This window comes from Peromyscus californicus, unplaced genomic scaffold, assembly GCF_007827085.1.
Source record: "Peromyscus californicus insignis strain IS unplaced genomic scaffold, ASM782708v3 Scaffold_6__1_contigs__length_162567912, whole genome shotgun sequence".
NCBI classification, from domain to species: Eukaryota; Metazoa; Chordata; class Mammalia; order Rodentia; family Cricetidae; genus Peromyscus; species Peromyscus californicus.
Window position 1 is genome coordinate 13466393 of NW_026294584.1, and position 23779 is coordinate 13490171.

At 42.0% G+C, this 23779-nt stretch overlaps 1 protein-coding gene across 16 annotated transcripts in view; it reads left to right on the forward strand.

Moving 5' to 3' along the window:
• Adam22 (ADAM metallopeptidase domain 22) overlaps window positions 1–23779 on the forward strand; it is a 228123-nt gene that overhangs the window by 12033 nt on the left and 192311 nt on the right. For all 16 annotated transcript variants that reach the window (XM_052720751.1, XM_052720752.1, XM_052720755.1 and 13 more), the window contains exon 3: window positions 18008–18084. In XM_052720751.1, coding sequence (XP_052576711.1) covers window positions 18008–18084 — 77 coding nt within the window. The remainder of the gene's footprint in view (window positions 1–18007; window positions 18085–23779) is intronic.

Sequence of the window (23779 nt, forward strand, 5' to 3'; positions counted from 1 at the left end):
TTTTGCAAGAGTGCCATATAGCATTTCTGATAGATTTGAGTTTATGTGACATATTCAGGTAAAAATTTCCCTGAGTAGTTAGTTATTCTTTAATTTTTAACTGCAATTATAAACTAAGGCCATACTTAATTTTTTCCTTGGATCTAAGCCTCTGATAATTCCTGTTTTAATATTTTGTTTTAACTTTTTCTAATCTCTCTTTGTTTTATGAAAATGTATTATTTAATAATAATTAGTTATATGCTTTAACATTAATTATATGCAATTAAGTAGTTCAAATATATATAAGATGCAGACATATTATGAAATTGAGTAATAATACATAAATTAACTCTTTATTACCTGTGAAATAGACTTTTAAAGAACATTTAATTAATTAATTGATATGTGTGTATACGTGTGTGTACAAACATGTGAATGTGTAGAGGTCAGAGGAAAACTTGTGGGGGTCAGTTCTCTTCTTCCATTATGTTGGTCTCAGGGATAGAACAGGGGTCACCAGACTTGGGGGCAAGCACCTCAACTTTCTGAGTCATCACTGTCTCTCCACAACTCCCTTTTATTTTTGGAGATCTCGCCATGTAGCTCAGACTAGTCTTGAACTCTCTCAAGTTTCTTGTCCTTGTCTCTACCCCTCACATTCCAGGATTACAGGTATGAACCACCATTCTGGCCTAACTTCCTTTAATATTAAAGATATATATTAATGTGAGATGTGTTAATATTTTTAAATATATGAGGTGGTTACCCACATGGTACACCAGGAGATCTCCATGTTTCTTAAAGAGCTGCACATACTAATTTAATTCTGGAAAAGAAACCATAGAGGACAATACTTTAGTCTAAATAGTTTCATGTGTTTATAGTGTAGTGTGAATGGAGGATCTGAAAATAAGGTTAAAGTGGAAGAGACACTCAGGATTTGCACAGAGACTATATCATATTAAAGGATGCAGCAGTTCAAACATCATTCTGAAGAACTAAACTCCTTAGCCATCTTTATGACTTCAGGTAACCTTTGATAATCTCAGAAATAGAGAAATTCATATATATATATATTTGCATTCTGTTTATTTAGAGTTGTGTAGGCACATGTGTGCCATGGTGTACCTGTGGAGGTCAGAGGATCAGTTCTCTTCTTCCACCGTGTGGGTCCGGAGGATCAGACTCAGGTCATCAACCTTGGTGGCAAGCACCTTTCCCACCGAGCTGGCTCATTGGCCCCTTTTTAAAAAACATCTTTTTGTTTCTGTAGATTTGCCTAGTCTAGATCCTTCAAATAATCTTCACTTCTTTCACTTAGCATGTTTTCAGCACTGATCCGTGTTATAGCCTGTGTACTTCATTCCTTCTTATTGCTGAGTAATGTCCAATTCTTTATTCATTGTCTTGGTAAACATTTCTATTAATTAAAGTCTTTCATTATAAGTAGCAATGCTATGAATATCTGCGTGAAAGATTGCGTGTGCACACGTGGAAATATGAGCATGTCACAGAGCAGAACATATGTTGTAAAACAATTACCTTGCTACATGTGATAGGATGTGTTTTGTTTTTCCACATTCTATTTCACATTTCCTGAAACCCCTGGCCATGATACGTTATGGTGATTTTATGGTGGGGGTGGGATGGGGGGACCCTGGGCCCTGCTGCTGCACACTGCTCCAGTCCCTGAAGTTTTTTTCAGTTATTTATTTATTTATCTATTTATTTATTTATTTGTTTGTTTATTCTAATTAATAACTTTGTTGTGAAACAATTCCTGTACCATAAAATTTCCCCTTTTAAATGTATAATTTCATCTTTTTTAAAAATATAGCTTTTAGCAAGCTTGTAGTCATTTTCAGCGTGTTATTTTTCCTCTTTAGGGGGTGGGGCTCCCCGGTTTTTGTCACAGCAGCGTTTGTGGGTGATCTTCATTCCTCAGCTCAGGTTCTGATCGACAGGACTCTGGGCCAGTGTTGGATGAAGCCTTCAGCTTAGCTGGACCAGTTCCATTTCTTTGCAGTGGATTCTCATATTTAATAAATATTTCAACACTTAATCAATCAACCATGTGTTCCCAGATTTCTAACAGTTTTCAACAAACACTCTTTCCAAAATCTGTTATTCCCGAGTTAATTGTTTGTATTATTTCCCTTAAGAAATAATTAGGTTAGAAAAAGCCCGTATGCTTTTCCTTTAGCATCATATGTTCATTGGGAGGAAAGCTCCAAGGGTGCCTAGTATTGTTACTGCTCCTGGTACTGGTGTGTGTACCCTCGAGTGCGTGTGTACGTGCGTGCTTGTGTGTGTGTGTGTGTGTGTGTGTGTGTGTGTGTCTGTGTGTCTGTGTGTCTGTGTGTCTGTGTGTCTGTGTGTCTGTGTGTGATGGAATGTTTCCTCTCTGTGAGGCCTTTGGGTCAGGCTTGGGCCTCACATTTCCCTTGCAGAGAGACATGACTTGCTTTCTTTGCACTTCTGTCCCCCGTGCAGTTGGGCGTACCAGTAATGTCTCAGCCATTAACCACACCTTCTCATTGTCCCTGCTCTCTGCAGTGTAGTGTCACTACAATTGCAGATCCCTGGTTTGTCCTTCTGTCCTTGCAAACCATGAGAACTGAGGAGATTGGAAAGTATGGAATAGACTCGGAGTTGTGTTCGTTTTGTACAAAGTTTTGACTTGACAGCTCTGTGGTCTACAATTAAAATTTTCCTTTTTCTCTGACAAGATCTTGCTGTGTTTCCTTGGCTAGCCTAGTGCTTGCTTTATCACCCAGGCTGTCCTCAAACTTCCTACAGCTCCTCTGCCTCAGCTTACTGAGTACTGGGACCATAGCTACGTGCCATTGATTCTCTGTTATCCCACAATAACATGTGCACATGTGTGTGCATAGGTCCGTGTGCATGTGTGTGATAATGACTTTTAAGGAGTTTGTCTGTGAACTGACATCCATTTAATTCACTTCATTGATACTTACTGAGGATGAACTATGTGGCAGGAACTGTTCCAGGCCCTTGGATTATGTCGGTGACTGCTTTTGTCTTTATTTGAGGTCCATATTTTAGCAGGTGTTTTCTCTGGCAGGCGATCCTATGGGAAAGAGAACAGCATGCCAGTGGGGTTTAGAGTCTCGGGATGGCAGAGTAGCATGAAGGCGTAGGCTGTCATTTCTTTCTCAGTGTTGGAGACTGAATTTAGGACTTGAGCGTGTTAGGCAAGCACTCTATCATTGCAGTAGTGCTCAGCCCTCATGTTGTAATTGTTAGTAGGGAAGACCGAGAAGACCCTGGAAGGTGTGAAATGAACCATGCAGGCATCCAAGGGGAGCATTCCCATAGGACGACTCCAAGGCTTAAATGTGTCTGTCAGTAGCAAGATGGCTATTCTAAAGAAGGTGGTGCTTGCCAGGCATGGTGGCACAGCCTAGTCCTTAGGAGGCCAAGATGGGCAGATCTCTGTGACTTCGACGCCAGCCTGATCTACATGGATAATTCTGGGTCAGAATTAAAGAGTGAGATTCTGTCTCAGAAATAAACAAATAAGCAAGAACAGACTATCACTACCCTCTACCCGCCCCAACACACACAGAAAGTGGGATGGGAAAATCTCTGTTTTGTTTTGTGATAGGCCCTTGATATTTAGCCTTGGTTGGCCTGGGACTCAGAGCCCAGGCTGGACTCAACCTTTTGTTGATCCTCCTGCTTCTACCTGCTGACTCTTGTAAATATAGGTGTGTGCCACCACAGCTAGCAGGAATGTCTTATAGGGGATGGTGTTTGTGATTATCCTTATCTGTGACTGGGGTGGTGGTGGTTTTTGGAATAATTCTTACCTTTAGAGCTATTTTAGTGTCATCCCTGTAATCTTAGAATACTGGATAATCTCACCAAGAAAGACCAAGTAGATGTTCACTAGGGTCTCTGGATGTGATCCAGTCTTCTACGTGTCCCCCAGTTTCACAACATAATACATCTGGGTTCTTCTCTGTGTAGCCATATTATTTTTGTGCTCTTAAATACTTACATTTCACAGTTAATACATGCATGGAAATAAGCTTACCCTTTTGTGTTTATAGATATTTCAGTGCTAACTTGCTGTAAGAGCTTGCTAAGTAGCATATACTTTTTACTGTGCATAAAAGATGAGAAGGATGCTTCTAACTCACCTTTGAACATATTCTGTTTCACAAAGGGAGGAAGTAGACATAAATTGCATTAAGACACTTTTATTAGCTGTCTAAGGGGGAAAGCAAGATGATTCAGCATTGGAACAGACTGAAATAGGAGTTGAGAAAGTATCTGAAGAGCTTAAGTAGGGGCGTAGCTTCATGGGAGAGTGTGTGCCCAGGGTGTACAAGGCCCAGTATTCAATTCCTACCACCACAAAAATGAACAAACAGATTAAAAAACCCTTTATAAAACAGACTCATCAATCAGTTTTCACAATGGAAGAATGAATCACATGGCTCTTTGAGGCTCCCTAAGACTCTGAATTCTGCCCTCCTCCTCCGCTGTGCTGTAGATAATGCATATTACGGACCCTACAGTGGAGTCACTTCCGAACTCCATAGCAAACAATGTGGGACTAAAGAAATTTGCAATCACAGCGAGTAGAATGCATATGCCGATAAGGACTATACTCTCTATGCCAATGGTATTGCTTATAAATAACAAACCAATAAGGTAGTTTATATGAAAGCAACATTTACTATAGTCCTGAGAGGTACTTCACACTTTTGGCTAATTACTGTTTATAAGTCAACTTTTCTTCATCATCATCCTATAATAGTTGTCAGAGTTGAAATTTTAAGTGAGCAAGTACTCTGTGCCAAGCAGGTTGCCAAGCACTTGGGGGCACAGAGGCGCTTGGTGCTGTGTTGAGAGTGGAAGGTGGTGCAGCTGAATGAGATGGACCTCTCAGATAGGGGCAAGAGGGATTAGCAGCCAGAAGCAACAAGGGAAGCAAAAATAGTCTGTCCCCTGACTCCAGAAGAAATTTTGTTCACATATACGTAATCTCTTACTGCTTATATGGCAGAATAATATGCCATTCATCTTTGTACCTAAACCTGTTCAGTCTTCACAGCATCTCAGAGCTTGCTACTTAATAAATACAAAGCCCGAGGCATAGAAAGCTTCAATAGCTTACCCAGGATCACTCATTATAGGAAGGGACAGAGCTTGGGTTTAAGAAGGAAATGTGACTGTAGAATCTGGAATCCTAACCACTGTTCCAATGTAACTTTTCTCAGTTGTTGTACAGCAGGAAAGCTCTTTGAGGCCAGTTTTAAAAACTGGGTTATATTACTGCCTTGCGTAACAGAAACATGCCTTTTCAGGCAGAAGAGGTCCGTGGGCAGGACCTTATCTTCCTCGGAGTCCACTGTGGTTTTCATATAGTCCTTGGCACACCTTGCACCAGGCTTGCTGGTTGTGAGGAAGGTGGCAGACATTCCAGGAAGGCCAGAGAAGGACAGAGGTGGTGCAGTGGCAGTTTGCTGAGGATGCTGGTCTGGAGAATGCTTGGCTCAGGAGACTTTGCCAGGAGGCAATTTCGGAGAAACTCAGTGGGGGAGCTACGGAGAGACTACCTACATGACTTTGAGAAGTGAATAAATGCTCCTTAGGGATGATTTAATATATTAAATGAAACGCGACCTCTGTGGTACTTTAAAGTGTTCGTTTGCTGAGAGCAACAAGAAGTAAACTATCATAAAACTCAACCTGGCTTTTTCCTTTGAAAAAAGAATCAAAATTCCTGCAGGACTCCTTTCTTTAACTCAGTATGTCACATTCATGGAGTCCTCATAAGATTATTCTAATTTGCCCCCCATAGAGGCAAGAACTAGGGATCATGGTTTACTCAACTTTGTATCAGAACACTAAACACACAGAGACCTAGATCTCACCATGGAAAGACAACCGACAGTATCTCAGACCCTGGGTATATGCAGTTTTGTTAAGGTCCAGTGTCTGAGCAGAGGGAGAAAATGGCTCCAGTCCAGCTCCGGGCTCAGCAGTTCTGCCATCCTGCCCTAATCAAGCCGTGCCTCCTAATTACTTTATTTGGTTTTCCTTTCTGTCTCTGACACTATGGTGCCCCTATTCTACCAACCTTTGCCATGAAATTGTTTCTGTTACCGGCTGGTTTCATGCCAGAAGCGAAGAATGGTCGGGCTAACAGTGTCCTTCCCTCTTTGTGTTCAGGCGTGAGGTCGTGATGCTAATGACAAATCTTGAGGATTATGGGCTTGGTGCCCTTGCAGAAGGATGTCTTTCAGAGCTAACAGGATGTTGGCCTGTGGTTTTGACTTCCTGTCAGTAGTAGGTACTGGGAGCATGTCCTAGAAGCCCCGAGGAAGGCTCTCATCTTTCCTTTATTCAGAATACTAGTTATTCCTTTTATTTACAGCCCTTTCTAGGTGGGCTCAGCAAGTTACAGAATTTGCTCCTTCCAAATAGAGGTATGTAGTTGGCTACATACTTTTCTTGCCCTAATTTTTATGTATGTTCACACACGTATGTACATACTAGCATTGTGAGATATAAATTGATTTGTAGAATTTTCTTGTGTCTCATAAAACAGTATCTCTTAGTGTTTTCTATTTCAAGAGAGAATTGAGACTCAGCATATTTTTATTTTTTGGTTTTTCAAGACAGAGTTTTTCTGTGTAGTTCTGACTGTCCTGGAACTTGCTCTGTAGACCAGGCTGGTCTTGAACTCAGAGATCCACCTGCTTCTGTCTCCCAAGTGCTGGGATTAAAGGTGTGCACCACCACCACCTGGTGTATTTTTAAAATGCATTCCACTTTTCCAGGGAAAATGATTATTGCTTAGGGTTAAGTGACCAGATTGCTCTTTCTGTGGTAGAAGCCATTAGTGACTTTCTTCAGTAAATAATAGAAGTGTGAATAAAATTAGTTCCTAGAGTTTCTTTCTTTGTCTATTATACAACTGAATAATTTCATTATTTTGCTGTCCCTTAGATTTTTGACATCATGTCTGTGAACTTTCATTCACTGGAACTTTTTCCACGTAGGTTTTTGTATTTGTTTGTTTTGAGACAGGGTCTTAGACTGTAGCCCAGGCTATCGTGGAACTGATATAATTCAAGCTCACATCAAACCTATGTCATTTTCTTACCTCCTATTATGTGCTGAGGTGTGAGGCATATACCACCATGCCTGGCTTCATTAATATTTTTAAAGGTAGAGTCTCTGAAAATACTATTCACCAGATATAAGTAAACTAAGTGTTTTAAATTAACATTTATGTTTTAGTTTAAACATATATGGTAGAGAGATTCTTCGTTTTCCTTTTAACTTAATGGAAAGGGTTACTCTTCAAGCAGTTTGGAGATGCCAGCTGGTAGTATGTGGAAACCAATCAATTGCATTTTAGGACTAGATTTATTACACTTTACTGTTTTAGTTCCTTGCTATGCTCTGCCTGTGGCTGTGTTCAATAAATCCATGCTTTTAAGGCATTTTTTTTTTTTGTCACAGATGGCTGATATTCTGATCTCTCTCTTCCATCACTCTTACACATACACACATGTATATATGCATGCACATACACACGTCCACACGGTTTTCATTCTCTTCTTCTGTTACTGTGGTAATTGGGTAATTGAGATGACTATTGTGCCTTCTTCATCCCACCACCTGGGAGGTAAAAATTCGGATGCCTTTGCAGTGGTCCTTGTTTCTAGAGCTCTGTCATGTCATACCACAGGGAAGACAGCTTCTGGTGGTTGCTGGAGGGTTACAGATGAAAATACTCCAGGAATATCATTGTCGCTGTAGACCATGACAGACCACCGTGATGACTCTTCTTCCCTAGGACAAACTTTGCTCTTTTAAATTTTTCTTGGATTATTTCTTGACCACATTCAAGGAAACTTTTTGGACAGTTGAGATATGTAGTAAAGAAGGAATCTGTTTCTTTTAAAGGTGTGTGTGTGTGTGTGTGTGTGTGTGTGTGTGTGTGTGTGTGTGTGTGTGTGTATGTGTGCATATGTGTATGGGCATGTGCAAAAAGTCCTCCAGAATTATGTAGTTTTATTTTCTAGCTGGAGAAGAGTGAGCAAAGGCTAACCCCACGGGAATTTGTTTCCTAAAAAGGTGCAGTAGAAATGGTACATGCCAGCCATTTGCCATGAGGTTTTGTTCAGTGATGTTCTTGAGTTTTCTTTCCACAGACACTGGAGGTAGCCCCTCGGTGTAAGTAATCCTAATGCTCAGGCACCTCTAGTGTCTGTAAGCAAGATGAAATAACGCAATCAAAGAAAAAGACAGAGTAGAGTGGTCGGAATAAACCTCGCTGTGAAGAACTCACCACTCTTAGCTCTACTCTGTGGAGCCGGTCCGTTTCTGGTGTTGCCTCCAGGGCAGATTGTGACCTAGCTGGCAGATACAGCTCTTATTTATCAGTTTGCTTTTGAAATTGTTGGCTTTGGGGCTCATTATTCATTTTGGAGTGTGGTAGCTTACCTGCTCACTCATCTTTCTTCCTCTGGTTTTTTCCCTGTCTTTATTTAGCATTCATTCCCTACTTGCATTATTCTCTGCCGCAAGTCTTTTCACCGCAACTCAACCTTTTACGTTTTTCTCACAACACTGTAATTATGGCTGTTTCCAGTGCTCACATGTGAGAAGAAGGTGGAAGGTAGGAAGTTTGCCTGACTCCATTTTCAATCACATGTCAAGCCCGCTGTGGGCTGGGAAGAGCTCTCATCTCATCTCCAGGTCTCTCCTGCACTGATGAAGAGCATCAGGTCCCCAGTGCCGCACCTGAGGGATTTTGTCTGCTGATTTTCTTGGGGCTCCTTATGCTCCCGTTTAATTACAGCCCAGTGTTGTTCCTAGGTTACTAAGTATCTTAAACGTCTTCTTTGACCTTCGGAATTATGTGAGTAAGCATTTTCTTGTTCAGGCCTGGAATTAAAGGTCTAGTAATGGGCAGCTAATGGCTGAGATGATTGAGAGAATGATTTCTCAGAAGATAGCTGAGGCATAAATAGGTAATGAGGCTGCCTGGCTTCCTGAATGGAGAGATGAGAAATGGGAGCTGGTGCCAGGGTCGGCACAGTTTGTCTTCCTGCTTGTTGGAACAGGGGGCCACTGGAGAAAAGGACCCCAGGATCCAGGAAATCACAGAGTCCAGGGCTGTCAATGCTCTCAGAACTCTGGGGAACTCAGTAAGGCAGATGCAGGGAATGCCTCTTAAGAAGTCATCTCCTTCGACATCTATACAACATAACCTTTGTCCTTCAATAGAAAACCCCAAAATAAGAGCGGTGGGTGATGTTTATATCACTTGTTAAAAAATGCACATTCAGTAGAGTCAACAAGAACTGAAGTTTGACTTGGAGAGCAAGGAGAAGGGAGTAAACGGCAAAACAGAGGAGAAGGGAGCTGAGCGGTTTGAGAAACGTCTCTACAAGGACCTTGGCAGGTTGTCCATCGCAAAGTAGATATTCAGTAAACTTGGTGTTGGTTCTTCTTTTTTAAAATAAAATGGCCAAGATTTGAATCTCCGTGTTATTTATCAAAGAGTTCCCCATGTGACTCCACAATGTGCCCAGTTTTCTACTTACCTTTTCCTTTTCTTCCTTAAGTAAAAACTTTAAGACTTCTGTTATTTTGGTTGAACTCAACAAAGTTTAGGTAGAAAATTTTGAGAGGACCATATATTTTATATTATGTTATATTACTTGTAAGAAATACTTGGGAGAGTTGACTATGATGTAATCTTGTATCTCAGCATGAAGATTAAAACTGGGATATTGCTGTGCATTTGAAGCCACCCTGGGCTGTAGAGCAAGTACAAAGCCAGTTAGGGATAGATAGTGAAACTCTGTCAAGAAAACAAGAGGCTATATTTAGTAAATCAGTAAGTAGATGTGGACCATCAGTTTTCAAAGGTGAACTTGTGTTATTGTTGTTCATAAATAGCAAAGGGAAGGGATGGGAAATTCTGCATATTGAATATCTGTTACCACAAAGACCTTCACATCCATTTCTTAGTGCTCTTGGGATAAACTGTATTTCTTAGATGAGTTTAGAACGGTGACTTTTGATCTGGGCACACCTTACACTCACATGGTACCACTGTCAAAAATGTAGTCATCCTATTTTATTATAGACCAAAGAAACCAGAACCTCAGAGTCCACAGCACAGGCTTTAGTGCTTTTATGTGACCAGTGCTGAGACGTTTCTCCATGCCCACAGTTTAGGCCTGACCTCCCACAACCATGCTCTCTGACTGCATTCCAGCATTTCTCATGATTTTCTTGTGCTGACTGTACCTGATTTTTGTGCATTTATCGGTCCTTTACATGGTGTGTTTAACCTGTTTTTTCAGTCTGAGAATCACCACGTCATCCCAGGGTTGCCTGCAGAGGGTGGGCTGGTGTTGTAGCTCATATGATTATGGCACATAGACATATTTTGTAGTCATTTGGTAGCTTTTGACTGAGTCTTTTGGGGGTGGAGGGTGCGAGGACCATATCCCACTCATGTTTGTATCCCCAGGGCTTCACTGTGGTCAAAACTCTAAAGGCTGAATGGACCCACTGACTTGTAATAAGTCCACAGAGTGCGCATAATTGCTTCTGCTCTTTCAGAGACGAACACTTTTAGGTCAGAGATTCTAAAAGACCTGTTCTAGTTTCTTCACTTGTAAATGAAAGCCTCAGATTTCCACCCAGATCAGCTCTTTCGAGCTCATTCTCAACAGCCTGGTTTTTGCTGCTGTTTGCTTTGTTTCTCTGGTCTCTAATGACCTGCTGGCAGGCACTGTTTTGAGTTTTGTAATAGTGATGCAGATGACTGGATTAAAAGAGCAGGTTGGTTAAAGATGCTGTGTAAATTAGATGCAGTATATGACAGAGTTTATGAAAACTGTCGGCATGATTGAGTTGGCCAGACAGAAAACAGAGCTATATTTATCAGAGTCATCAATACAGAAATAGGAGTAATGTCACTTATTTCTCATGTATGTTCTGTTAGCGTACTCTCGTAGCTACTGCCTTGTAGCACAGCTCTTCACATGATTGTCTCCTGTCTCAGCTGCCTGGTTACTCTTACTCATGTGGCTGCACAAATGCAACAGTGAAGCATGGCCATCTTGGTGAATCGGAGTTTTAGTCTCAGTCCTCTGACAAAAGTTTCCTTGAGGCGATATGGTAATGAGTAGGGTGAAAGAGAGGCTGTTGTTTATGGTGTCAAAATAGGGCTAATATGTGCAAGGGTTACTTGCTGTTGGTGGCTTGTTGTTAAGCTGAGGATAGTAGACTTCCAGGAATCCCGTCTGTGTCGGCACTCAGGTGGCACAGAACTCGGGAAACCAGAGTAGCTAAAGGATCTGCTGTGTGCTTCAGTTCTTCTTTTTAATAATGTGAATTACTTTTACAATTTTGTTGTGCAATACCATTTGGCTGGTAATCTTCCCAATCCATTACTAGTCATTGGTTTGTTTTCAGGTTGACATTAGCTTAAGAAAGAACCTTCGTGGGTTTTATTTATTTATTTTTTTTGGTCAAAGTTCTGATTTTCACGAATGTTTTAGTGTCAGTTTACTTTTTTTTTTTTTAAAGTTACTAATAAGGCAGTCTTGAAAATTAATTTTTAACCTCTGGCATATGTGGGTTGGCTCTGGTTTGTTGACTCCAGACTGTGTCCAGAGAAAAGGACAGGCTGCCAAGGAGCTGAGCTTGTAGGGAACGTGGTATGATGTTAACTTTGCATTTCAGTTTTGGCTGTTTCTGTGAATAATAAACAGGTCTCAATCTGGAGATCATATCAAGTTCCATAGGTCCCACAATTCTATGATTCATTTATGAAATTAGAAATTAAAATTAGCCTTATGTAATTATACTGATTTATTAAGATTTCTTGCCATCTGGATAGCTTGAAAAAATATTATTGCGTTTTCCTTCTGCATGTTTTGTTTCACAACTTCTTCTGTGGCTTGCTAGCCATGTTTTGTCATACCTGTGTCTCTTTTCGTTGGAAAGTGAAAACCCATTTGTGTTTTTAACTGTAATTCTCAGTTTCCAAGCTTGTAATTGGAATTTTGTGTGTCAGATGAGGTAACACTGACTTTCCTAATGTAAACAGAGTTCTAAAATAGAAGTATAAAGCTTATTTTTCATGTTTGGTTTTCTTTCTGTAGCCTCTAGAACATGCGTCTCAGAGCATTCTCATGTCTCTAAAGATATTCCTAGCATAATAAGCACTCACCAGAAATTATGGAAACCTGCATACCCATCCAAACCACAGAATGACAGCAAGGAGCTGAAGTATAGTGGAGAGGCCTCCTGGGAGCTGGGTGCCTGGCCTGCCACCAGCTGGTGTACTTGGAAATGAGTTTTACCCATACACACCTCATCTTTCCTGTTTGTAAAATAAAAGTATCCTATAGAATTCTAAGAATCTTTTCAATGTTATTCTGTAACTCTGGAGTGTTTAACAGCTTTTAAATTAAATGAAGTACTGGGGATTTAGGTGGTAGAATTCTTGCCTAGCTTATGCAAAGCCCTGGTTCAATCCCCAGCACCACCCAAAAAAGAAAAAAACAAAAACAAAAAAAAAAACAAAACCAAAAACAAACAAAAAACAAACGAGAATTTGTTCTTACATAATAATTTTTTTTCTTTTTTGATTTTTTGAGACAGGGTTTCTCTGTGTAGTTTTGGTGCCTGTCCTGGATCTCGCTTTGTAGACCAGGCTGGCCTCGAACTCACAGAGATCCGCCTGCCTCTGCCTCCTGAGTGCTGGGATTAAAGGTGTGCGCCACCGCCGCCTGGCCTTACATAATGATTTGAAGAAGTACATTTTTATAAAATTTTATTTCCAAATATCCCTCAGATGTAGTCATTGTCATGGTCATTGTTTTTGTCATCTTCTTCCTCTTCTCCCCCTCCTCTTCCTCCTCCCCCTCCTCTTCCTCCTCCTCCTCCTCTTCATCCTCTTCTCCTCCTCCTTCTCCTTCTCTTTGGTGGGGAGAGAATGCTGGAGGTTGAGTCCAGAACCTAAGGAAGTGCCTGTTTCTTCTCTCTGGACTGCTTGTTTACCAGACATGTGAAGTCGACTCCCGGATGCTAGAACATCGTACAGAATGCCATGAAATTATCCTTGCACTTGACTTACTGCAAGTTGGCTTTGCTTGTGTTGTGGCTGCGCGAGGTTTGGCTGTGTTTCTCAAAGGTTCGTGAGTGGAAGTATGGCCCCCACGCTGGCGGTGCTGAGGTGGTGAGACCTGTGAAATGTAGGGCCTGGTGGCAGCGGCCAGATTCAGGTAGGCTTCCTCTGGTTGAGTTAGTTCTTATGAGAGTGTTTTGTTTTAGACAGGATCTCACTATGTACCTCTGGCTGGCCCGGAACTTGCTGTGTAGCCCAGGCTGGCCCCAAACTCAGAAATCTACCTGGCTTTGTGTCCTAGTCCCAAGAGTTTGGGTTTAAACGAGTATGCCATCATACCTGACCCACAGAGGTGGGGTTTTCATAAAATGAGGCCATCCTATACCTTTGGCCCCTTCTGCATGTTGTAGGCTCCTTTTCTGCCTCTTCACCACGTGTTACAGCTCAGCCTCTTGAGGACTCAGGTGTCAGGCTGTTTGGGCTTTTCACCCATCAGAATTGTGAACAACATAATCCTATATTTTTATCCATTGCCCAGTGTCATGTGTTTTGTTATAGCAACACAAAACGGACTAATAATTCCTGAAGACCTGCATGAACAATTTAATTTTTGGGATGTCACAAGTGTCGGTCCTACTGCTCTGCATGCCTGGATTTTAACCCAGCTGTGGAGGAAATGACACCTAAGACTGGTTCAATGAGCTTATTGGAGCTGTTTTTCTAACTGCTCGAAAGCAGTGCCAGGAACTCTGTCTCAGTTCCCTATTGAGGTTATCACACATTACTCAAAACTTAATGTCTTAAAACAATTAAAAAAATATAGTCTTATAGTTCTGGGGGATCTTATAAAGCTAATTGGAAAGAATTGTCTGTACTGTGTTCCTTCAGGAGGCCTTTCTTCCAAAACATTTTAAGTGTACACAGAGGTCAGAGGACAACTTGACTTCTCCTTCTGCCACATAGGTCCCAGGGATTAGACTCAGGTCATCAAGCTTGGCAGCAAGTACCTTCAACCACTGTTATCTTGTTGGCTTAGCCTTTGGGAGGCTGCTTGTATTCCCTGGTCATCCTGCCAACCTCAGATGACTCTGCTCTCTTCTTCCATCCCCACGGCTTCTCTGTGGCCTTCTTGCCCCCTCTTTTAAAGACAGATGTTAGCAGACATGTGATCCAGGATAATCTCCCCATTAAGTCTTCACCTTAATCATTGCTTTGCAGGATCCCTCTTTCTGTCTAAGGCAATGTGTTCACAGCCTTGGGACAAGAATGTGGACTTGTGCAGGCCTGGTGTTCTTCTAAATGCCTTCTAGACATTGCTGGTACCTCACTGAGTCACTACCTCAGAAGGGTCTTCTAAGACCACCTTAGGACCCCCATCCATTCTGGTAATTTCGACCACATTGCCTAATTTTATTAACTCTTAAAAGAGTGGATTTATTTTCCAAACTTATTTTCAATCTAATTAATAATTCACTTTCTGTCTTCTTCTCGTAGGCAGGTAGAGTAGAAATGTGGTCGGTCCTACTCTGCCCCAGGACTTAGGGGGAAGTGTGTTCAATGGATCATTCTGAATATAGTCTATGAAAACCATCCTACATTAGAACTGTATTAAGTAAAACACACTTAAAAAATTGAACCTTAGTTAAAATAAGCTTTCCTTGGATTTTCTTTGAATTTAAGTGTCTCCTTGGAACCCCACTGAGGCCTGTAAAATTAAAAAAAAAAAAAAACAGAAGTAAAAAGGAACTGTAGGAAAAAAATTATGTAAAAACCACTGAATTGTTCTGTGCAAAATGAATGGAACTAGAGGACATTATGTTAACTGAGGTAAGCCAGACAGAAAGTCAAGTACTTTATATTGTGTTTCTCACATATGGCAGTTTAAAATGTTAGTCTAGAAGAGGAGGAGGAGGAATAATAGTAATTATTAGAGGCTAGGAAGAGGAGTGAAAAGAGATAGTGGGAGGGTGGATAACAGGTACCAAAACACATTTGATGGAGTAATAAGCTCCGGTGTCTGTTGCGCTGGAGGGCGATGATAGTTCCCAGTAAGCTGTTACACAGTTTATGAAAAAAGAGAGGAGAAGGGCTCAGGCTCCAGATACTAAGAAACGGTAAGGAAGTGGAAATGCTAATCACCCTGATAAGAGTTTGTGAATGTTTTGAAATATCACATTATACCTCATACAGATATACAAATATCACATGTTAATTAAAAAGGAAAAAAGAGTCAGGTGGTGGTGGCACATGCCTTTAATCCCAGCACTCGGGAGGCAGAGTCAGGTGGATCTCTGAGTTCGAGGCCAGCCTGGTCTACAGAGTTCCAGGACAGCCAGGGCTGATACACAGAGAAACCCTGTCTTGAAACACCCCCCCCCAAAAAAAACTCCCAAAAACAAAAAATAAAGAATTAATGCAAGCAGTAAACACTTTGCTAAAAATAATAGTAGCATTACCTTGGTTTGAGCCATCATCCCGATGTGGCCTGTTCACCACAGATTTATGGTGTTAGCATTTCTAATTCAGGGGAGACTGAGATAAAAGCTGTTATAGTCACACAGGGGCCTGGGAAGAATGGAAGAAGGAAAGGTTCATTTTAATTGAGACATCAATTCTGGTAAGTAGGGCTTTCCTGATGCTGTTCCCAAAACATGGTCTGAACTTCAGGAAACCCGGAGAGCTTTTAGGCAGAAAGAACACTGTCTATCGACATGGTATTAAGAGCGAGCAGGCCTGTTGGGAAGCCCGCATTTCAGTAAGCAGGTAATTTGTAGTTGTATCATTGTTCACTCAGGTGTCTAGGTGATTAATAAAACAGCCTGCAGTAGCCACTCAGGAAATACTGAGTGAGTCCCTGCTGCGGTCAGCGCCGAGTCTCTGATATCACTCTGACCTGAAGTGAGGAGAGGGAGATGGAGACTTGATGGGAGAGCAGTGCTGTGGACTGAATTGTGCTTCCTGAAATTCATGTGTTGGAGCCCTCACCCCCATGTGATTGCACACGAAGATGGGGCTAAGAGGAGGCTAAGGTCAAATGAGGTTATCAGGCTGGGGGTCCCTAACCCAAGAGGACTCATAACCTCAGAAGGGGAAGTGCCTGAGAGTGCACACAGACTGTGTGAAGACACGGTGAGGCCACAGAGAGGCCTTGTAGAAACCGAATCCGCCAACCTTTGTCCGTGGACATCTGCCCTCCAGAACTGTGAATACAAAGATCTCTGTTGTGTAAACCACCCTGTCTGTGGTCTTGTATTAGGGCCACTGTGGCAGGTTCTAGAAGAGCTGCTGACCTGAGTCCTGAGATTCAGATCGGGCTGTTTTCAGGAAACTGCCCAGGTCAAGGGTCTGGTTTGAAAAGCTCTCAGCAGAAGTCGTGAGTAAAAGTTATAGGTAGTGTTGTTCTTTTGAGTAAAAGAGTAGATGGAAGACGTCAGCATGGATAAGGTGTAGGGAGGTGCTTGGGAGTTCAGAGCACTGTGCCAGGGCACTGGGGAGGCAGCTGTGGAGCGTCTTGAAATGTGGGGACTGGATGGGGGTCTTTGGTAGAGTAGAGACTGTGTGGCTTACACTGGGTTTTCAGCAAGGGTCTTTGACAGATCAGGGCACTGTGGTATGTAGTATCGGTGGAACTAAGAGTAAGGGGCAACGCCAAGGACCCTGGTAAAGAAAGAGGAAACCAGGGCTTGGTGGGTGTTGGAGTCAGCCGAGCAGAGTGAGTGTGGTTAGATTTGCCCGAGTGAAGAGGCTGAAGGGTATCTGAGCACTTTGCCCTCCTGACGTTACAACCACTGCTGAGCAGGAGTCTCCAGCCCACATTCTTTCAAATACTGTTCAATGGGAAAAGCACCAGAAAGCTTTGTTATTGCTAGCCAGGCCCTCTCTTTTCACCCAGTCCTGAGTGTACTGAATGTGAAGTCCAGGGCTGGTTGCGGCCCCTCTGAGGTCCCTTCCCATGATGCTGCTTCTCAGGGACCAGCAGCACTGTCAACCTCATTTACTACACAAGGAGGCTGAGGTGAGGATAGCTCTAAAATAATGCGCATTGTTTCTCCTTATAATAGCAATTATACATGCTTACTTTAGAAATTAGGTACATATGAAAAAAAACTCAAGAGTAATACACAAACATATAAACAGAACAAAAACAATAAAACCCAGGGAATTCATAGTCTGTTGTTTAGAGATAGCCACTATTGGTATTGGGGAGTGAAATGGAATAGGCTGCTTTATTTCTTTCCAGTTTAGTCTCATTGATTGTCTGTCAGAGTTCATAGGATGGCACAGTAAACAGTGAATGTTTTTGTCACAGAAACATTTGGGGGATGATATTCTTAGTACATACAAAGGCTTAAGTTTGTGCTTAGAAATATGTGGCAGCTTCTCTGAAATTAGGTTTCACAAATTACATCTGTCATGCTATTTTAAAAGTATATATTAAAGGTTTGATGAAAAAGGAGTTTTAATTGTAGTTTAAATGTCTTCCTTGTAAATAGATGGTATTCGCTGTATTAATTTACTCTTGAATGAAGTACAGTTTCCTTTTGGAAGGTACAAAGCTTAACTTTAAAAGAGCTGCTCGGAGACTGGGGAACCAGTCTACTGAAGTGGAGTTGGAGAGACATTGTTTCAGGCTCGAGACAAAGCAGGACAGTAGGCCCTTTGTCCCCTTGGCTGGATGGTGATTACCTTTGGATTGGTGACGGCTTGGCTTCCAGGAGGGCACACAATTTTGCTTTATTACACTGTCATTTATCCTCCTGTTGAATTGCTTTCTCGTTTGTGATACTCTGAGCCTTTCAGAGTGACTGCAAGAAATTCTCAGGTACGAAAGAATCACCACAGCGACTATAAATATGTTTTACCTTTTTGATATTGCAGCTGACTCATGTGGACAAGGCAAGCTTCCAGGTGGATGCCTTTGGAACTTCGTTCATTCTTGATGTCCGGCTAAACCAGTAAGTGCTTCTCAAGTTGTCTTCACCGTAATTATGCGATCTAGTGACTTCAAGAAATAAATGTGCATTAGAAGTTGAACGGCTTTAATAGATTTATAACTTTCACACATATGTAATGGAAGGTAGGAGTTTTTCCGGCATTTTGTATAAGAATATTTATGACTGAGCTTCCTATGAGTGATAGATTATGAAAATATACTGAAGGCAGTCAAAGTTCTTTCTCTGTGTGTGCTTGTATGTGTACATGCTCATGTATACACCAGTTCACTGGTGTGCAGGTGGATGTGGAGGACAGAGGACAGCTTCGGATGTCATTCCTTGGGATCTGTCCTCCTTAAATAAAGACAAAATATGTATTTGGTGTGTGTGCGCACATGTGTGCACTCACTCACAGGGGCCTACTGCGATGCTTGTGTGGAGGTCAGAGGACAAGTGGAAGTTGGTTCTCACCGTGTGGGTCCCAGGCATGGAAATCAGATCCTCAGGCTTGGTGGCAGGCACTTTTGCCTGCTGAACCGAGGAGCCATCTTATTGACCTTTTTGTTACTTTAGAGAGACAGAGCCAGGCGGTGGCGGTGCACGCCTTTAATCCCAGCATTTGGGAGGCAGAGGTATGCAGGTCTTAGTGAGTTTGAGGCCAGCCTGGTCTATAAACTGAGTTCTAGGGCAGCCAGGACTGTTACACAGAGAAACCTTGTCTCGGGGGGAAAAAAAAGAGAAGAGAGATCCGCCTGGCTCTGCCTCCCGAGCGCTGGGATTAAAGGTGTGCGCCACCACCGCCCGGCCGAGGCCAGCCTGGACTACCAAGTGAGTTCCAGGAAAGGCGCAAAGCTACACAGAGAAACCCTGTCTCGAAAAACCAAAAAAAAAAAAAAGAGAAGAGAGAGAGAGAAAAAAAAAACAAACCCTGTCTCAAAAAAAAGAGCGAGAGTGAGAGAGAGAGAGAGAGAGAGAGAGAGAGAGAGAGAGAGACAGAGACAGAGAGACAGAGAGACAGAGAGACAGAGAGAGAGAGAGAGAGACAGAGAAGGTCTCTTCACCATAAGAGTATTTATTCATGTACATTTTGCCCAACTTGCTCATGTTCTTCAAAGAATTCTGGTGTAAAAACTTGCATTTTCTGAGGAAGAAACACATATGACCATATTTATCAGAACATGAATAAGGAGCTTGCAATACTGAGAGAAAAGTAGATTTTTTTATGATATTGACCTGAAAATATTAGACATTTTTTTTTGGCCTGGGATCTATACTAAATGTAGGTGGCAGGTAGCTGTTTTCTTTAAAAATCGTTCTTTAGACTGCTGGCAGTGGTCGAGAGACAGCCCGAACTGACCTACTCTGGTGATGGGATGGCCAAACACCCTAATTGTTGTGCTAGAAACCTCATCTAACTACTGAGGGATCTGGATGCAGAGATCCATGACTAGGCCCCGGGTGGATCTCTGGGAGTCCAATTAGCGAGAATGAGGAGGGTTTATATGAGCGAGAATTGTTGAGACCAAGGTTGGATAAAGCACAGGGACAAATAGCCAAATTAATGGAAACACATGAACTATGAACCAATGGCTGAGGGGTCCCCACTGGATCAGGCCCTCTGAATGGGTGAGATAGTCGATTGGCTTGATCTGTTTGGGAGGCATCCAGGCAGTGGGACCAGATCTTGTGCTCATTGCATGAGTTGGCTGTTTGAAACCTGGGGCCTATGCAGGATTGTTTGGCTCGGCCTGGGAGGAGGGGACTAGACCTACCTGGACTGAGTCTACCAGGTTGACCTCAGTCTGTGGGGAAGGCTTTGCCCTGGAGGAGATGGGAATGGGGGGGGGGGGTTGGGGGGAAGGTGAGGGGGACGGGAGGGGGGAGAACAAGGGAATCCGTGGCTGATATGTAGAACTGAATTGTATTGCAAAATAAATTAATAAAAAAAAATGAAAAAAAAAATAATACAACTTCTTATAACATGATTACAAAACCAGAATTACACTATTTATAAACTTTAGGAGGGAAATAAAGTCAATTTTGAAACATGGAGAACCATAGATTAATTTGGAAGTTGGCAATATCTGATTTTTGCAATATTTCTGTAGTGTGTATTATGTCTGGAATTTATAATTATAAATTTATAATTTATAAAAAAAAATCGTTCTTTATTCTTGAATTTCATACATGTGTACAATGAAATATGACAGTACTTTGTTTTCCTGTACCTACTCCCTCTATATTCCTCATAGTACCTCAACACATCCTTTTCCCAACTTCATACCTATCTCCCTCTTAAATTATCCACTAAATCCAGTTAATACTGTCCATATATGCATGGCTGTCCACTGGAACATAGGAATCCTACCAGTGGCCACATCTCAAAAAAGATTATCCCTTCCTCAGCAACTACTAACAACCAATAACTGCTTAATAATCACCTGCAGTACCGGTGCTGGAATTTTGACTGGCTTGATCTTTTGTCAGACTTATGTGGGTAACTACAGCTGCTGTGAGTTCATGCGTCCCATAGCTCTGCTATGTCTATATCTTAGTCACTGTTCTATTGCTGGGAAGAGACACCACGACCAAGGCAACTCTTATAAAGGAAACATTTAATTGAGGCTGGCTTGTTTCAGAGGTTATTCCGTTATCATCATGGTGAGGAGCATGGCACGAGGCAAGCATACTTAATGCTGGAGAAGTAGCCGAGAGTTCTGCATCCTAATCTGCAGGCAGCGGGCCCAGAGAAGTGCCTGGTCTGGTGTAAGCTTTTTGAAACCTCCAAGCCCACCTCTAGTGACACATTTCCTTCAGCAAGGCCACACCTCCTAATCCTTCTAATCCCTCTCAAATAGTACCACTTCCTGGTGACTAAGCATTCTAATATCTGAGCCTAATATGGGGGCTGTTCTTATTCAAACCGCCACAGTCTAGAAGACAGTGTTTCATAGCACTCCTCCCCAGCTTCCAACTCTTACGTTCTTCCTACCTCATCTTCCAAGATAGTCCCTGAGTGTATGTTTATGTAGGGATGGGAGTGTTAATGTAGCTATCAGGTTAGGGCTGATACCAGTCCCTTATTCTCAGCACTTTACCAGGCATGCATCTTCCCATTGACTGTTGCCCACTATGACTGGAAGTTAAGAGCAACCAGGATCTGTAGGTACAAACACATAAACACAAATATTTAGAAAGTACTTTAACAGTGTGGCCATTTAGCGAAATAGCAGTAGAGGGTTCTTTCCAGGGCCAGTTGCCTCCCAGATGTGGGCTTTTGGCCAGGATCACAGTACCAGCAAAGAACTTTCACCTTGTGGAGCAGACCTGAAATCCAGTCAGGAAGTTATTACTTACCCCATAACAGTTGTGCCGCTATTGGGCCACTGGGCACATGATGCCTGGCAGGTTGGTCTTGCAGCATGCTGACTCCAGCTCCGGGTAAGGCCATGGATGCATTTTCTCCCCACCAGCCTGTGTAACATCTCCAACATTATGAAACTTCCTTGATCATGTTTTGATTGCCTTCCCTGTGTCTGACAGCCACGTATGTGTGTGTGTGTGTGTGTGTGTGTGTGTGTGTGTGTGTGTGTGTGTGTGTGTGTGTTGTTTTCATCAATAGGGTCGTAGCATCCGGTAGATCCTCATGAGTGGTGAGGATAAGAGCATAATTAAACGATAATCACCAAGGGCAGTGACAATAGTCTGACTGTTTTTCAGACCTCTGGGGCATCCCTGACCAGTAACTTGTAGAGAGGCGTCCCATGCCTTGCACTGCAACTTTTACTTAATAATCCATGCAGTCTGTGAGCCAACTGTCCATCCAGTCAGGGCGTTCCATTTTAACGCTTTTTTTTTTTTTTTAAATCTTGTGTTTTGAAACTAGCTTACTAACGAGTGTGTTTCTGTAGGCTTTTTCATATATCCTTAGGCTTGCCTAACCCACCCCACGCTGCTCTTCTTCCTGTGCTCTGTCCTTATCTCCGTTGAATTCATTGGCTCCCGGGATGATCCACCCACCAGTCACTTCTCATTTCCCAGGCGTTCTTCTGTCCCTCCAATCATTGCCTTTTAGCTGGTTGTGAAACAATGGACTTCTCTATGGTTTTTGATCCACGCTCCTTTGCGTTAACCCTCGCTCCGCTCCTGATCTTCCCTCTACTCCCACTCCCTCTTTTCCTGCTGAGTATTCAACTTCCCTGTTTTAGTTTTACCTCTAATCTCCCATCTCCTGGCTTGGAAGCACCCTCCCAAAGGCCTCTACCTAGCTTCCTGGCTTTCACTTGTGCTCCAAGTTCAACACATAAAAGAGAAAGTTTGAAGGTAGGATTGCCATATGAGAGAAAACAGTATGTATCTTTCTGGGCCTGAGCTACCTTATTCAGTATATTTTTTTCTAGTTCCATGTATTTATGCAAATTTTATGACTTAATTTTTCTTTATAACCTAGTAACATTTCATTGTATATATGTGCCACATTGTTTCTTGTCCATTCATCTCTTGGTAGACACATAGGTTGATTTCATCCTCCAGCTATTGTGAATAGGATAATGGACACAAATGTGCAAGTGTGTCTGTAGTAGGGTATAAAGTTTGTTAGTCGCTATATTCTTTATGCTATGAAAGCCACAAAAATGTGATACAGCTTTTTTTCCATCTCATTTTTCTATAGGTTTTTTTCTTTTGCAATTTCATGGTTTTGGTTTGATTCACCTTTATGGCTGTATTGGTTTAGGGAGAAGGAAGGTGGAAATTGAATATGCTCTTAAAAAGCTTTGGGCTGCTCTCTCATGAAGCAATTCTAGGGCTGTGGAACAAGCCAAAAAAAATTTTTTTTTTAAACTAGAGGAAAATTAAGTCTGTGTGTAGCTGGATATCAGTTGCAGAATAGATCCAATAATACTTATTTTTAGATTGGAATTGAAGGAAAAGAATCATTACGTAACATTCCTTCCAAATATCCAGTAAACCAGATTATCTCTAACCAGATTATACAAGAGTTCATTCACCCTTTGGGTTGTTTGTCTGCGGAAGGGCTTTAAAAGCACAGACAGGCTAAAGCCAGAAGCACAGCCAGTTCCCGCTTTGTCAGTTATAAAGGGTGGGAAGCAGCTTCCTTCATGGGTCACGGCTGTGAAATTTAACTTTTTAGGACAGATACATTAATAACACCAAACATATGGCTTGCTCTGCTTGGAATGGTCCCGAGGCTACACAGGACCTTTCAAAGGTCAGCAGAGGTATTATATTTTACAGTGAAACATTCCTTAGAAAGAAGTGGGCTTAGAAGACATCTAACCATATTATCTGAGCTATCCAGGCCAAGGCTTTTCCTGTAAATTACTCTGTTGTTATCCAGTGAGCGAATAATTAATGCCTCAGAGAAATACAAGAATAGTGGGAAAGTTCTCTCTTCAGCTCCCTAAGCGTTTATGACGGGTCACCTGTCAAAACCACCCCTCCATCAACAGACCACAGAGAAGCAAATGCTCCACAAGCAGGGTGATGGGGTCTACTGGGATGGGAGACATGCAAGATCTTTCTGAAATCCTTGTTTTTAGAAGGGAATCTTCTGTACGGCTGTCAGACCTGGGATGACCCAACTCCAAAATGCAGAGTTTTTTTTTTTTTTTTTTTAATTCTTTATCATGGATCATCCCCCTCTTCTTATTTCAATAACATCAAAATACTTTTTCTCTTACTCTGTGACTCTTAT